Below are 16,332 nucleotides of genomic sequence, written 5' to 3' on the forward strand. Positions count from 1 at the left end.
CCTGGAAAGCCCTGATTGATTGGAGACTCATCTTCCTAACAGGCTGGAACCCTGCCACTAAAACCATGGAACAGCGCAGAGGATCGGGAGGGGCCAAAAAGCTTTTATATGACAGAGAGGGAGAGAGACAAGGCACAAATGTTCAAGGAAAAGAAAGAAAAACGTCTTTTCTCATGTTTGTCAGATGATACAGATTATACGGTAGTAATCTTGGACTGGTCTTTCCACTGCAAGGGGGTAAAAAAAAATATAGGGACAGTGTGGGAACAAGAGCAGAGGTCAGAAGAAAAATGAAAAAGAGGAGGAAAACTTTCTATCAAACTATATTTATTTCCAGTAGATTTTCACTCTCCCCAGAAAATTAACATTCAGAAAATCAAAAAGAAACAGAAACACGTGAGAACAGATAGAACTACAACATGTAGCTAACAACATCCCCCAAACATTTTTTTTTTTACATTAAAATACTATTAAAATAGTCAAACTTCTAGTGCATTTTTATGTTATCTAACCTTTGGCTTGTTTTTGTTCCAAAAAGTCTTAATACTACACAACATTTAAAAAAAAAAAAAAAAAAAATGTCAACATACAACACAAAACAGGTATTTAAAAAAAGATTTTCCCTCTCTGAGCAGTACAGTTATGGACTTAAAAGGTTCCAGAAATGATTAGTGTAGCTGTAGTTAAAGCACGACTACTGGGCAGTAAAAAAGAAATTGCTGTCCTTTTTGAAAAACCGGTATAAAAATAACAAAAAGGAGTCTGAAATTGCACTTTAGGATGAAGGGTTTCCACCTAACCCCTTTCTCCAAAGACAAAAAGTTATCACACGAGGTTATTGCTTTTATTTGCATGCTTATGTGCAGTTATGTGCAGATGCTACCTGCTGTGAAAACGTATTAACAGCCAATAGAACTGGATTTATTTACACAGCCCACATGACGCACGTTTCTACAGCTCGACACCACGGCGGATGGTGAAGACCAACATTTTTCATTCATGGCCACAGCAGCTACAATCAGTGGTTCTCCTCCTTCGAGTGAGGGGAAAAATCTTTAATGATGAGATGGTTATAAGGGCCTAGTTAGCGAAACCTAAACTCGCTCCCCTTCCTCGTTGGTTTCAAACAAAGGAGACTCCTTGGAACAATTGTGCCGAACAAAGTCTAAATTTGGGGTGATGCGTCACACGGGGCTCTTTCTTCTGCCCTGCACGTACACATCACTGAGCTGCCAATAGTTTTTACCTCCAACAGCCACTCAAGCAAAAATAGGGTTAATCTGCTTACTTTTGTCCAGGGGCCCAAACCTTGTTAAGATGGTACCGAAAATCACCTTCGGATCATATAATACAATATATTGTTTATATGGAGACTTTTCAGGATTGTCTGCACTGGCCCTGCTCTTTTCCTTTCACTCAGCCACCCAACAGTCTTCACCTGGGAAAGGAAACGTAGAGTTTTGTGTTGTTGTTTTTGTTCCTGTTTGACGGAAAGTCTCGTTGCATCTAAGACCGTCGCACACTTTCCCACCCCTCAGTGGTCTGTAGCAGTGCGAGAGGTCAGGGCCGTCTCCCAGGGAAACTGCTGCTCCATAATTATCATCTTTATCCAGTTATATCAGAGTGCATTAGCTCAAGGTTCAGTGGTCCCCCCCCAGTCAGTTACGACAAAAAACAAGACAAATTCTGAGAAAATCGACAAATTATCGAGCCTTGTCTTTGCTTTCGGAAACGCCACGTTTCTTCATGTAGCCGCTCTCGCGTTAAATTGAGACTGGACTTTCATTCACAACTCTGCTGACCCATGAAAACACTACAATAGGATTAATTAGTAAAAAAACACAAACAGCAGAGAGAGAGAGAGAAAATGGGAAAGGTTGAGGACTGATGTTAGCGGGCCTCACTCTGCTGGTTAGGAATAACTTGTCCTGTCCTCCTGGTGTGCAAGCTGCAAATGCCAAGACGCGTTCCTCTACTGCACCAAAAACAATTATTGTTGGTCTATAATGAAGTTTTTCATGAATACACGCTTCTCTTCTGTCGGTGAGGCAAAAAAGAAGAGAAACAAATTTCAAATAAAGTCTCAAAATAATCAGCTCAAGATCCATTTGCGTTGCTCTGCGGGTAACCACCTCTGTCACCGTGACACCAGAGAAATCCCTACTCCCTTTTCCAGCGTCCCCCGCCGCTAGGTTGGTTAGTCACATGGGTTGCCAGGTCTTGTCCATAGACTGGATGTGTTCCTTGGCTTTCATTCGCAGCGCGGCAATACTCGAGCTGCGCTGGTCCACATCTTCTACGGGGTACTTTTCAGGGTACGGGGCCGCACACTGGTAAGGGGGAGGAGCCATGCTTTGCATTCCCTGGCCCATGGATGGATGAGAGTGAGGGTGAGCGTGAGGATGGGAATGAGGATGAGGAGTGGAGTTGAGGAAGCCGTGACTGGGGTAGCTGGGCTGTAGGCCCTGAGTTGGACCCATGAAACTGGGGATGCTGTGGACCGGTGTAGCGCTGGAAAGAGGAGAGGACAGCCAAGGGTCCAAGGGGAGGGAGTTGCTCATGGGAGCCATGCTGGTGTGAACTGGCGTCGGACGGTTAAAAGACAGCATGGGGGAGTCGTGGAGCTTCATGGTGCTGGCGTCCATCTTTTCCTGACGACGCCACTTAGCCCTGCGGTTCTGGAACCAGACCTGGGGGCCAACATGAAGTGTGATTATAGATATATATATCAGATATTTGCTATTTGTAAAGTTGAGGCCTTGCAATCGTTTGCCGTTAATGTGTCTGTTTTAAAATTATTTGATCAGATTAGAGCTACCTGTAATCAAGATGTTCTTTTCACCTCAAAATATTCTGAAAATATTCTGTGTCACAACAGCGGCGATGCAGAAAACATCAGCTTTTGGAGAGGATTTGGTCAATCGATGTGGCAGATTCTATATTCGGATGATCATTCTTGCAAATTAGCAAATAAATAAATAAATAACAAATTCAGGAAATATGGAAGAAGGTTATGGGTTCTGCATCAACCTCCAGCATCTTGGAAACCTTCTGGAGGCTTCCACATCTACGTTTTAAAATTTCAAACCCCTTTTTATAGTTTATAATCCTTCTGCCAGACTAAACAGCACTCACTTACACTCACTTCTCGTATTTGTGCACGCTCACACATTCCTCCTACCTGAACGCGGACCTCTGGGAGGTTGACCTTCATGGCGAGCTCCTCGCGGCTGTACACGTCCGGGTAGTGGGACTTCTCAAAGGCGCGCTCCAGCTCGTGCAGCTGGTAGGTGGTGAAGGTGGTGCGGTTGCGTCGATGCTTCTTCTTGGGCTGGTCGTCCTTGCAGGACTCCGGAGACTTGCCTTCATCACTCTCCACGCTCTTCCTCAGCTCGCTCAGCTCTTCCTCGCACTTGTTCGCAAACAGTCCAGAATCTGTTCCCGGGGGACAAATAGGGAAGTTTTATGTTGCGTCCATTATCATTCTAATCCGACGATCAAAGTGAGAAAGGGAAAGGAGAGTTTCCAATCTTACGTTGAAATGAAGAATGTAAATGTTCACTTTCCAGCAGAGCAGACATCAGTTTGACACATGCAACAATAGGCTACTGTAGCCCAGTGAAGCAAGCAATCCCCTGAACTTCATTGAAGCTTAAAAACATTCCTAATCAGATTTAGAAAAGTTCTAACCACTATTTATCCTCTCCCAAGTAAACTGTCCTCAACGGAGATGATTGAACACAAGATTGTTCCTTTTCTGTTTATGAACTGGACTGTAGGCCCCACAGTTCCTGTCGAGTATTTACCATAAAACACAATTCGGTTCTCTGTCTCATTAAATCACAGCAGAATTTATTAAATAGTGTTCAGGAGTCAAAACTCAACCAGATGGATACGTGATAGCACCAGTTGCTCCTCTGGAGCATCGAAAGACCTTGTTTCTGCTTTGGTAATGCAATTAAATCAAACTTTTTTCTAGTCTAGTAGCCTCCGGGTCACTTCATCTTGTTTTATCATCCCTTTGGCCTTTAAATTATTAGATTAAGATTAAACCAGAACGAAGGGCTTCCTGTCACTGACTCTGCTTTGATGCAACCAAAGTGACTTGACTTCAGATGTGAGCGCGCTTCTGCAGCCAAAACGTGAGGATGGAGACAAAAGACCCGGTCGTTACGGACGTCCAACTGGCAAATGGGAGTGGAGAAAAAGGCAGAGCAGGTCCAGGAGGGGATTTTATGGGGCTTCATTTATCTACCTCTCATTAAGCAGCTTTGACAAAGGCCATGCTCTGGACAAAGGCAGAGGTCAGGTCCGGTTCAGTGACCAGCTCTCGGCCTGACAGAACGTCATAGCTGCTAGTCTGAAGGCTGCCTGCTGTTTATCAGCCACTAGAACAGAACATCTCAGCATGGGGGGACTGACACCAAACACACAAGAGTTGCTCATTCAGGGAGAAACTTCAGTCGGCTGACTTCACAGGACGGTCACAGACAAAAGCATGATGTCATCGCCGCTGATCAAGAGAAATCTGGTTGGAATCGGTGGCTGGATTTGAAATTGCTTTTTTCTTTTTGTTGTTTGTTTATCAGTGCCAAAAAAAAAAATTGCCAACCACCTGTCAGCTCCTGCGTGTTAAAATAGCTCCAGATTAAACATGATGAATCCGAGACCCAACGTTCACAATAACCTCCGAATGAGCTACACTACAATCTAATCCGGCAGAGGAGAAGCTTATGGGAATTCCACAAGGAGAGGAGATTGAGCTTGAGGACATAAAGCCCCCTCACCATCCTCTGTTTCCTCCCTGTGATCTCTCAATCTGAGCTCCACCGTTCATCTAACAGGCTCTACCTGCAGAACACCAAAGGAGACAATTTCCCCTTTTCACAGTATTTTCACTTGCTTTTATCCATCACAAAATGGTCTAAATAATACAGCAAAAGTAATAATTGTAACCTTCTGGGGCTCAGAGAGACGCTCCCTGGCACCTGATGGTTTCTTCTTCTTTACGGGTTTAAATTTGTTCAGCTGCTCTGCAGATTTACCACAGGATGCTCAACTTATTCACATTTTTGTGATTTTATTTGTGCAACAGTGATAGTGGGTGATAACTGATCACCTCAGAGATTATGATTTCAGTGGTGAATTTGGAAATCAAACCCGCTGTCATAACGTGTAAACGGCACAGCTGCTGACGCCCAGTGGTACCAGCAGGTCGCCCCCAGCATCGGAGGCCCGACTCACCGTGATACTGCTGCTGCTGATCGACGCCGCCGTTCCTCAGGGAGGAGAGGTGCCCGCTGTATGTTGGGTGTGACGAGGCCTCCTGCTGCTTCTCGTGCTCTGCCAGGCTATCAATGTCCACTTTATGGGGCGGTGGGACCCCAGCCGGGCTGAGCAGGGCCTCCTGGTCTTTGCTGAATCCCAGGATGACATCAATGCTGTGGACGCGGCCCCCTGCAGCGATGCCCCCACCTTTCCCCATCTCGTGGAAGTTGCTAGGTGACAAGCAGCTGTCGTCCACCATGCTCATGGTATCCAGTGATAAATGCATCCGAGCGTCCTGGCGCTGGAGCCGTAAAGGGGGTGGGGGGGGTACAGGAGGAAAGAGTTAGTCAGAGGTCACCTGGTTGGCTGTCTGTCCCCTCCTTAGCCATCTAAACATGCTTATCCCACAAATAAAGCAGGGGGCCACGAGCCGACCTCCGGAGGATCTACAGCCGTCACGAAAACTTACTGCCAGTGTTAGCATAGAAAGTGTTTTTTGGGTGTTTTTATAAAACAAGATGAGCAATTCTGAGGGAAAACAAACAAAAAAAAGTGATTAATTTTGTCCATGTTGTGTCTACATCTGGGTTTTATCAGATCAAAGTGATCCTGGATCCCAGATTCCTGGATTAAAATCATTCAAGCAACACCAACAGGCACAGTGAGCCTGTGACAAGGTGAGAAAATACCACTATGAGATAAGAGAAAACTGGAGCAAATCCTTTTCTTAGTGACATTTATCTTTTAAAAAAAGACATAATTAAAACACGCGTAAACAGGCAAATATACCAGAAGTGTCGGGCTTTTTTCTGACCGTTTGAGAGTGAATGTGATGAGACGGAAAAGTTGCGGTTCCTCCACCTGTTCCTCTCCAGCTTCACTCTTCCCAGAAGCACGCGCGCTGCTCGTCTTCTCTCAGCCGCCGATGCTCACGTTGCATTTCCCCTTTAGTATTTCCTCTGAAACGGACAAATCCTGACAGAGAATCTTTGGCTCACTTGCACCCGGCCGGAGCCACCAAGAGTGAAGTGCAACAGTGCCTGGATGCCATGCAGGGGCTCCAACCCAGAGAAAAGGAGGAGGGAGAGGGAGGGAGGGAGGGGGGGGAGAGAGGAGTGTACAAAGCGGAGGGGGGTGAGGTGAAATGAGGAGATTAGAGAGGGATATTAATTGGAATCCTTCCCCTTTAAGAGTGATTGACAGCTGGGGTTTTTTGGTCAGTAATTGTTTTAAATGTGTTTCCAATCACTACATACACACGCACATATGCACGCGCGCACACCCACACCCACACACACGGGCGTGCACGCACACACAGAAGGAGGAGGCCTTCATTAATGATGCCCAGACTTTTCTTTTTACAACTTCAGAGCGTATTTCAATAACCTCAACATCAAAAGAGTCCATCAGCATCACAACTCAAATGCACCTTTACTCTCTCTAGAATCTCTTTGTTCTGTGTTCATCTGTATACTTCCAGTTATATCTGTTTTATTTATTTAATATATAATTTGTCTGTGATCGTGCTTCTTTGAGGTGACCTTGATTTTCTGGAGAGACGCCTGTAAAATGAAACATATATTGCTGTTACAAGATTATTTACACAAAAATGAAGAAATTGGACTTCCCCAATGATATTGAACTTGATCAGAATAATCAACGCTGGTTACTGAGTCATTATTTCTTTATAAGCATAAATAAAGGGGGGTTGTGTGGATCCCAAACGTGTCAGCAGACTGATCACTTCCATTCAGTGGAGCCTGCTGTTCCAGGCTGACCCCGGCTTAGTGTCACAAAAATCAGTCCAACTCTAAAGACGCTAAAGAGATTTCCTGTGACCTCAAACATATCTAAAGCTGAAGTCAGGAAAACGCTCATGTGCAAACTGGTGGGTTCAGTCGTTAATGGGGGGAAATCAATAAAGGCTCAGGCCAAACCAGAGAAAATAATTCCAATTGTTTTTTTCTTATTAAAATAAGGGTTGTAAAAATGCTCCGTTAGGAAATATAATTTACCTTTGAAAGTTTCATTGAAACACGTTTTTGACGAATATCAGCGACAGCATCGTTTCAAATACTGGTCACATTAGAAAACTCCAAGTAGCAAGAATATGTAATCCCAAAGTTCATTAATTAATTTAATGAAATTCTGGCATCATTATAGTTTATTTCCAAATTGAGTGTAAATTGGGTAAGCGGGGGCGTGGGGGGTATAGTTATCAAGCTGCTTACTTCTGTCAGATGATCTGATCCTATTAAAGGCAAAAGCAGCTAATGTGTAAATGCAGTGTCCGCTTACTGGGGGGAGGGATAGGGTGGGGGGGGGGGGGGGGGGGGGAGAGAGAGGGGGAAGTGAAAGGGGTGAGAGAAAAAGATGGGTGAGAGAGAGAGAGAGAGAGATGACAGCATGATCAGCTTCTCTTGGGTGGGAAACCCACTTTGAATGTTATAAAGCTGTCAGATGTCAGACCTTCCTATCAGCATGGCTGTTGCTCCTGCTGAACTCCACAGAGCTCCGGGAATCAACTCAAATCGATCACACCTCACATCAGGGATGGTCCAGTGGAGCGGCTGTCTATATCTGATCTACTAGCCCAGAACATCAGTCCAGATGTGACCAGTCCTGGAACAGAAACCCCCTCCTGACCACGAGGACCTGAAGCCACCTGCATACCTGCAACGTGATTACATGACTTGATCCCAGATGGAGTTTTATGGAGATTCTACTTTATTTGGGTTCATCTCACATGACAAAGCTCAACTCTTCTGAAGCAGGAATTCCTCACTTTGTGTCCTTCCAGTCTGTTGATGTCCCTGAATATGGGACGAATGGTTTCATCATCCACACTGACACGAATACACACGAGGAGGTTTTATCATCTGCCAAAGTCTTTATGACTTTATGACATGAATAAAGACTTGCAAAAGTCTTTATGCATGTCTAGATGAAGCTGGGATTATTCCAGTTCAGGAGCGTCCACACATGGGCACTTCCTTGGATGGGGTGACAAAGGGGACAACTATCATAGAATATGCCCCAGTTGTTAAATTCATATTTTCATCTATTAGGAACCAGCAAAGTGCTAATTTCCTTTCTAGGCACGATGATGTAATTGATGTCAAAGCCCGTTATCTTTACCGGTCCATATTAAAACAGAGGCCATTGATGACGTGTGTGCCAGGCCTGACCCAATTCCTGGCGGCTATATGACGCTCCGAGCTTTAAATAATCTAAGGAACAGGCAGCCTGGGTGACTTCTGACCAGAAAGAGGCCTCCAGGACAGAACCTTCCTCTTCCTCCTGCTGCTGAGTCCTCACCACACCAACGTGAAACCATCACAGCAGCTTTTGTACATTTCACCTCTTTTCCGCAGGTGGAGGGAAAAATTAAGGTATACTTAAAGGTATAATATTTTTAGGCATCATTGCTGCACAGAGGAGGCAAACACTAAGGATGTATTTAATTTAGTAGATTTATGGTTATTTACGTGACTTTTTTTTTTTTTTTTTAAATCGGCAATCAGATTGAAAAAACAAAACATGGCCGACAATGGCTTTAGTGATTCATTTTTGATATTTCTCTGCTCACATTATCCTCATAAGTCCTTTAAATAGCCTGACAGTCCCGGCAGTTGAAGAATACACATGTGTATTATAACGTGCGCTTTTAAAACAGTCCTTAGTTACGAATTAACAATGTGTTGAATATATTCTGATTAACCTGAACTCAAATAGCTCCAGTGTCTTTATTTTTACTCGGGTTTAAATGGTTAATGACTTGATTACTGTTAGCAATAATGTCCAAAATCCAAAAAAAGAAATAAAACCATGTACTAAAGTGCATTTAAAAATTATGAAAAGCCAATAAAATCCACCAACAAGCAAGTTACTTGTCTTTAAATTATAACCAGGTTAACAGGTATTTGTGTGGAACAGGAACCGCCAGCACAGCCGTTAACGCAGATAATCAGGCTTTGACCTATGAACCCTGCTGCCTTTCCCCCTCCCCACATATTGCAATCCACATCAAACGGAACATGTTTTATTATCATCGTTTGTTCCTATTTTAAATCTCTGTACAGAAGATTGCTGCCAGTCCCAGCAGAGAGCAGAGCCTCACCCATGACCAGAACAAGTGACGGATGATCAAGCCTCAATTCAGGCTCCGTCTCCTGGGACCAAGACAAATACCAGGCTTAAACCCGATGACATCTTTAATTTGGTCTTTGTGACGTGATAACAATCTTGAACAAAGGAGGTCTCGTTTATAACTGCGGCGCATCGGCGTTGTTCTATAATAGATAACCGACAATCACGTCCTGTTAATTGATGATTGAGTTACACGCAAGTAAACAGAACAAGAAACCGCACGTGTAAAATAATCATCTGTACCTGCTGAAGAGAGAGACGGGGGATGGGGGGGGGGGAGAGAACAGCGAGGAAGAATAAAAGATGGGCGCTAGTCTCAAAACCCTGATAAAGGCTGAGATGAAAGTCAAAATGCGACTGTGCTTTAACCGTCAAAGAATAAAATAGAAATCCCAGTGACATCTGCAGCATATCGCCGAGACGCATCTCAACCGAATTCTCCACTACATTTGCAGCCAAATCCTCTAGTGTTTGTCTCGCTAAGCCGTGTGTCCATGACATATTGCTACAAGCAGATTTGACTGATCTGTGATTAAGTCCTGGATAAATCTGAAAATGCAAATCAATATAGCGGAAGGACCAATCTGGCTGATGGTGCGCTGGTGCCAGGACACTCTGTCCCTCTGTCCCAGAGTTAAAACTGCTCTTGTCCACGCTCGGCGCCACAGCTGATGTGGATGTGGTTCGGGCCCGGACGCTCATCTGAGGCGGTTCTGATCAAGAGGATGACAGACAGATTTCTATTGTCCTCTCTAAAGGTGTATTACATCATCAATATACTGTATGTCCTATCAGCTCTTAATGACCTGATCTACATAGAGGTCAGAGGTCATCTGTGGAATAGCTCAATTAGCTGTTTCCGAGCATGTTCGAAGGACACAACCCGCTCCACTGGCTGAAGAACAAGCTCCAAGCTGAGCAGAGTTTTGTTCCTCCCTCCCTGGGGAGCATTCTCCAACACTATGTGATCTTATTCCATTGGAGGTGTTTAGGTGACAGCTGACCGGCGATGCAAGACCGTTGGACAACGATGTCGATCAGTCGTTGGGCGCTGGACTTTTTACATCGTTTGATATTGTTTTTAACATGTCAAACTCAGAACCTTAAGATTCAATTAAATAATTATAGGTGCTGAAAACAAAGGATAAGCATTTTGATTCCTTCTTGTGGTAGACTGAAGTAAGAGGAACAGGCCACTCCCACCCATTATTTTAAACAGTAAAACTAAACTTGTGTTTTTATCAAGCAACGGTCCATCCCCATGTTTTATAGACACGTGGTGCCCTTTACTTGGTGATTTAGGTGGTGATGGCAGAATTGTGCGTGGGCTCAGGCAGTAGGGCCTCATGAACCAGCGACAGCATCATCCAGTGCTTCGCTTCTGAACGTCATTATGATGTCCAAGCAAATACCCGGTCCGGGTTTGACCACTTGTGTGAACGCCGACGCCGGGCCTGGAGCCAGTCAACTGATCTCCTGCTCCAGTTTCTCTCTCAGTTTGTGGAAGGTGGGTCTCCTGCGGGGGTCCTGCTCCCAGCAGGTCCTCATCAGGGTGTACACAGCAGGGGGGCAGTCTTCTGGAGCCTCCATGCGATAACCTGCCTCCACTCCCTCCTTCACCTCCTTGAGAGACTACAAGAGCAGAAGGAACAGAGAGCAGAGCAGCTCTGAGTTTGTGCTGACTGGAATTTCAGGGCCAGTGTTGGAAATCTAGTTGCAACTGGGTGTGAGGAAAGAAACCCCAATAACACGAAGACAAAGATCCGTCCTAAGAGTGAAAACCTACAGCAGGAGAGATATTTCCACAGCAGAAACAAGTACAAGTGCTTCCGATGCAGACGTTTGTATGACAATTAACACTTTGAATCTCGACCTCTTACATTCAAACCAGAAGCATGTCCATGCATATTATGTTATATATTGGATTATTTAAAATCTTCCCCATTGAACCTTTCAACAAAAAACTAAATATGAACGCTTTTCTCATCTTTGTACTTCTTCATGAGGACTTTCATAGAAAGAATGCATTCCTTAGCCCCACACCCCAACCAAATGTCTATCTCCAACTCTACCCTTGATCGAACCCCAGTTCTGAACTTAAAACCAAGTCTTAACCCACAAGTAGATATTTGAAATTAATGAGACTAGACAAAACATCCTCACTTTGCTTGTAGAGATGTGTATCCTGGTCCTCAATCTTTACACACACACACACACACACCCACACACCACACACACCCACACCCACACCCACACCCACGCACACACACACACACACACACACACACACACACACACACACACACACCCACACACACCCACACACACACACACACACACACACACACACACACACACACACACACACACCTAAACAGGCTGTAATTGCCAAATAATCAGCACTTAAAGGGACACCGGCTGAATTAACGTACAAATGACACACCTTAATGCTGAGTGGCTCTAATTATCCCTTTGATTAAAGCTGCCTCATCATCAGACATCAATCCTCGACGGCCTGCTCTTGAAGATGCAAATCACGTCTGCACTCGGGAAGAAGGGATTAACCAAAACAGATTATGACAAGCAGATCTGTGTGCACGTAGTTTGGTCCTCTACCCTGACTGGGTCTCTGTATGACGACAAAATCGGGTCCCTCTGCTTTAGCCTGTTAGTAGCCGCTTAAATGTAGGCGTAGGTGGTAAGGTAAAGATTACCTTCCTCTTACCAACAACAGAATAAATTATCAAGCAGATTAAGGTTTTACTGAGACCAATAAGATTATTTCTACGGGTTATCTCATCACAAGTCCAGCAACAGTCTAGATACCACCAACATGCCACTACTAAGTTGGCTTCCTGCTCAGACACAGTACGTCAATCCAGATAATCGTCTTGTGGTGAATCTTGACCGAGAAGCCTTTCCGATACGTCACCTGTGACTAGCCCGGGAAGTTAAATCCAAACTTAAAAAGTTGCATAACAAAGTTTTTCCTGTTTGATTCGGGGAAAGGAAGTCTTAGCTTCCTGGTTCTTTAAGATCACAGGAACTCGGAGGGGTAAAAATGGTTTGTCATTTCGGCCTTGTTCAGGTAGATGGGCTAAAGTCCCCAGACGGGAGAATGCTGACAGCATATCTAATGGTGCATATGTCACCTTCTCTGGCACACACACACACACACACACACACAACACAACAGACATATAGAGACAAAACAAAACAAGCTACAGTAACATATGTTGGCTCCATACGCACCATCTTAGGGTACGGTTGACGACCATAAGAGAAGATCTCCCACAGCAGAATGCCATAGCTCCAGACATCAGACTTTGTAGACAATTTCTTCATCATGGGCACAAAAACAAACAAAATCCAATGTAAACCAATATTAAAACTGAGCATCATAAAGATGTGGTAACAGGTGGTGGAGAACCTGGCCGATCCAGCTGCTCACAACAAACCTCTTTCTTGAGAGCTTCTGGGGCCGTCCATTTGACTGGCAGTTTGGCATCATCTGACACCTTTGAGTCCGCCTTAGTCAGACCAAAATCGCTGACCTTTGCCACAATGTCGTCAGAGACCAGCACGTTACGAGCTGCCAAATCTCTGTGAACCAGCTTCTTGGACTCCAGGTACTCCATCCCTTCACACACGTCGCTAAGAAAACACACACCAGCCGTTATCACACAGTCTGATGAGTTATTAAATTCAATTTGCGTGTGAAATTCACAAATGAACCCACAGGGCAAAGCGCAGCAGCTGAAGTGTTGGGACAAGGGAACGTCCCCTGGTCCTGAGAAAGTTAACCAGGTTTCCCTGAAACACAATCAACACAGACATGAGCGTGTATCAGTGCCTTCCCCAGGAGGATGAGCAGAGTTTCACAATCATAGAAGTTCCCAATGATAAGAAGGAATATGAGTCACAAAGTTGGTTCCGCTCTGACTAAAAATAAAAGCATCAGAATTTTCTTGATGAACCTCAAAATGATGGACAGAACCACAAAATATCATATTTGGTTTTGTCTAAAGAGGGCAGAGCTTTGTGACACAACCAAGAACAAACTCTCAGGTTCCACAAAGTTTTGTGTGTTCACTGCACCTTTTTCATCAGCTCCGTGATGATATGCAGCCCTTTGTGAGCAATGACCCCGAGCAGCCGCACCAGGTTTTTGTGCTGCAGCTTCCTGAAAAAGAGCAAAGAACACTGAATTTCACGTCACATCGGTTTCTGGAACAGAAAAGTTCAGCGTACTCACGTCATGACTGCAGTTTCCAGCAGGAAGGCCTGAGCTGTGACATCACATTTGATGATCTTTACTGCCACCTGCTGGCCGATATACTCTCCTTCATAAACAGCTGCAATGCAGAATAAGCAGCTTTTGTCAAGGCAACAATAACATTATAATAATACTGAATAAAATTGAAGATCACCTCCAAACTCGCCATCTCCAATTTTCTCTCCAAGCTGAAGCTTTTTAATATCCAGCAGCCATCCGTCTGGAGAGACAGAGAAGTGTTATTAACATCGCTGCTGAGAAGTGGAAAAAGGCCACAACATTGTCCTGAGGTCTCACTTTTAGACAGCTCCAGTTCAGCTGACTTGGCTCCTTGTTTTGGTTTTGGTTTTAGAAGAGTTGTAGCAATGGAGCCTTTGTTCTTGGAATAAAACTGGACAAAAGGAAACAACAACACTCACTAACCACGTCTAATTCCTGATCATAAACATTGTTTCCCTTTGGCATGAATACAAGGACACACTATAAAATCAATAAAATTCTTCTTCTTCTCATTGTTGTCCTGCCCCCAACCCCAAAACTGCTCGGCCATGACACTTCTGTGGCTCACTGATAAGCTATATTTTGTCATCCTTGGCTGAACACACACACCAGGAATAGGTTGTGGTTAAGCAGTTTTCCTGTGACAACTAGCCCTATTCTCACACATCAAAGACCAGTATATTTTTACTGGTGTGAGACACACAATAACTGCTCTGCCATTGTGTTATGTACATTTAGCAATGAGGAGTTTGAAGATCCTGACCTTTTTTTTTTTTTACAGTCGGAATGAGGCCCAGGCTCATAGTGGAGTTATTTACCGTCCTACCCTGAATTAACTTTGGTTGACCAAATGGACTTCTTTGCTACAGTATGGGGTGAGGAGGTATTTTAACTTTATTTTTTGAAACACTTTTAATATTTGGATATATAAGTCCATGAGGATGAGCCCCAAGACAGCAACAGTCAGCTGAATGTCGTACCTCCACCATGTCAATGAGGTTGTAGAAATGCTGCTTGTTGTCAATGGTGAGCTTGTTATCTTGATAAATAATCCTGTAATGGATGACGTCGCCCGAGAAACTGACGCACAGGACGTAGTCGCCGGGGTGACGAATGGACTCTCTGACCAGAAACAGGCCATCTTCAGCTGGCTGCAGCTTACATGCCGCCTCAGGTCCAGAGATCTTCCCATGAAACCAGCTACAGTGACAAACAGCAAAGAAGTGTGTGAAAGAATCTATTTATACATATTAGATGGGGAAAAAATGACTGATCAACTATAGTAGTTCTGCAAAATTGTTTTGTTGCACATCCGTACTCTGTGCTCATGATGCTTTGTCATGAGCACAAGATTAGAAGTTCCTCCTGCTGACAAAAACACACCCACACAGTTTCTGAACTTGACACACAGCAACATGACATACGGCATGAGGCTGAGGCTGGGAACCACCCGTAGTGCGTGGCGTTCACGAACATTCGCAGAGTTTATGAGCCCTTCCTCTCCTGTCGTGTTATGTTTGGCTCTGTAATATCCTTTCTTCTGAAAAAGGAGAGTGATAAAAGTCTGTCAAATGTGGAAAAATAATAATTCTCTCTATTGAATAGCTGTGATATTACAATAAAAATCTGACGCTACCTCACTCTCGTCCAAGATGGTAAGGATTTCTCCTTTGCTGTAGGCCAGTTCTCCTGATTTGGGCTTGGTGTGGTGCCGCTTGGCCACACACTGAGTCCCGGCAGACCAGCTCATCTGCAAAGACAGAGCACCTCTGAAGTCCCTGTGCACTCGTTTCTCATTCAAACAGGAATCGTCAACTCAACGGAACTTATGAACTATGAATTGAACTCTGGTTTGGTTCAATTGTGACATTTTATCGTTATTTTACACATCAAGTTGTTTCACGAGGTGCCAGTTTAGTAACATTTATTATTTATATATATATATATATATATATATATATATATGTATTCATCATATTTATTACTATTATTTATTATAGAGGACAATTATCTTGCATTAACTACTATAAATGGGGAAAATAGAAAACTCCTTTAAATTACCTTCACTTGGGAGTCGTCAGCGTATTAAATTCCCTGGATCCAGGTTTCGAGCTTTGCCACAAAGTCAGAGAATATCACGGGTAAAACGACCAGTAAATGACCAGAAAAATCTGCACGGTATTTAAAGAATACTCACTACTTTTGTTTCAATTTTAAACTGCAGACTGTAAAGACGAGGCAGTGCTGGGAACCTGTGACAGAACTGCTGCTCTACTCACTTTGACTGAAAATAACGATAAAGTCCATTAATGGAAGAAGCAGGACAGCGTGATCGCTCTAGTTTCTGGTCCACATGAATGTTTCAGTACCTGCAGCTCTCTGGGTAGACTCTTCAGGACAGGAGATGTTTCAGAAAACCCTCAGAAAGAACCAGCACTAGAAACCATCCTGGGGATCCACCACATTTATACAGACAACAGCCCTGCAGGAACGCACTTCCTCGATATCGTCTCAGCTCAGACGCTCGGCGGCTGCTGTGTGGCGTCTGACATCAGTCTGCTACGACACTTCCTCAATACTTGGGAATGTCATTTACATTTCATGAGGTGACGCAAGAAGCGGCAGTTCCGAGGGCTGCT

At 44.2% G+C, this 16,332-nt stretch overlaps 2 protein-coding genes across 2 annotated transcripts; both read right to left on the reverse strand.

Moving 5' to 3' along the window:
* Window positions 1–313: 313 nt before the first annotated feature.
* Window positions 314–6,308, reverse strand: rx1 (retinal homeobox gene 1). The gene is made up of 4 exons (XM_003974173.2): window positions 6,083–6,308; window positions 5,245–5,569; window positions 3,182–3,435; window positions 314–2,690 (listed from the first exon to the last, which is right to left on the reverse strand). The coding sequence occupies exons 2-4, from the start codon at window positions 5,552–5,554 to the stop codon at window positions 2,202–2,204; spliced, it is 1,053 nt and encodes a 350-aa protein (XP_003974222.1). The 5' UTR covers window positions 5,555–5,569; window positions 6,083–6,308; the 3' UTR covers window positions 314–2,201.
* Window positions 6,309–8,779: 2,471 nt separating this feature from the next.
* matk (megakaryocyte-associated tyrosine kinase) lies at window positions 8,780–16,270 on the reverse strand. The gene is made up of 14 exons (XM_003974193.3): window positions 16,063–16,270; window positions 15,891–15,977; window positions 15,755–15,805; window positions 15,330–15,443; window positions 15,118–15,233; window positions 14,674–14,893; window positions 13,991–14,084; window positions 13,848–13,913; window positions 13,673–13,772; window positions 13,516–13,600; window positions 13,157–13,230; window positions 12,876–13,071; window positions 12,670–12,756; window positions 8,780–11,049 (listed from the first exon to the last, which is right to left on the reverse strand). The coding sequence occupies exons 4-14, from the start codon at window positions 15,441–15,443 to the stop codon at window positions 10,882–10,884; spliced, it is 1,320 nt and encodes a 439-aa protein (XP_003974242.2). The 5' UTR covers window positions 15,755–15,805; window positions 15,891–15,977; window positions 16,063–16,270; the 3' UTR covers window positions 8,780–10,881.
* Between the last annotated feature and the right edge of the window lie 62 nt (window positions 16,271–16,332).

Source organism: Takifugu rubripes, chromosome 20 (genome assembly GCF_901000725.2).
Source record: "Takifugu rubripes chromosome 20, fTakRub1.2, whole genome shotgun sequence".
Lineage (NCBI taxonomy): Eukaryota > Metazoa > Chordata > Actinopteri > Tetraodontiformes > Tetraodontidae > Takifugu > Takifugu rubripes.

Bases quoted from the DNA above. Each gene is read 5' to 3' on its own strand.
- rx1 (XM_003974173.2), bottom strand. From the start codon at position 5,554: ATGCATTTATCACTGGATACCATGAGCATGGTGGACGACAGCTGCTTG. The intron at 3,436-5,244 runs GTGAGTCGGGCC...CCCCGGGAACAG, and splicing joins TCAGCAGCAGCAGTATCACG to ATTCTGGACTGTTTGCGAAC. The intron at 2,691-3,181 runs GTAGGAGGAATG...GTTGGCCCCCAG, and splicing joins TCCCAGAGGTCCGCGTTCAG to GTCTGGTTCCAGAACCGCAG.
- matk (XM_003974193.3), bottom strand. From the start codon at position 15,443: ATGAGCTGGTCTGCCGGGACTCAGTGTGTGGCCAAGCGGCACCACACC. The intron at 13,914-13,990 runs GTGAGACCTCAG...CTGTCTCTCCAG, and splicing joins TGAACTGGAGCTGTCTAAAA to ACGGATGGCTGCTGGATATT. The intron at 13,601-13,672 runs GTGAGTACGCTG...GCTCTTTTTCAG, and splicing joins CTGGAAACTGCAGTCATGAC to GAAGCTGCAGCACAAAAACC.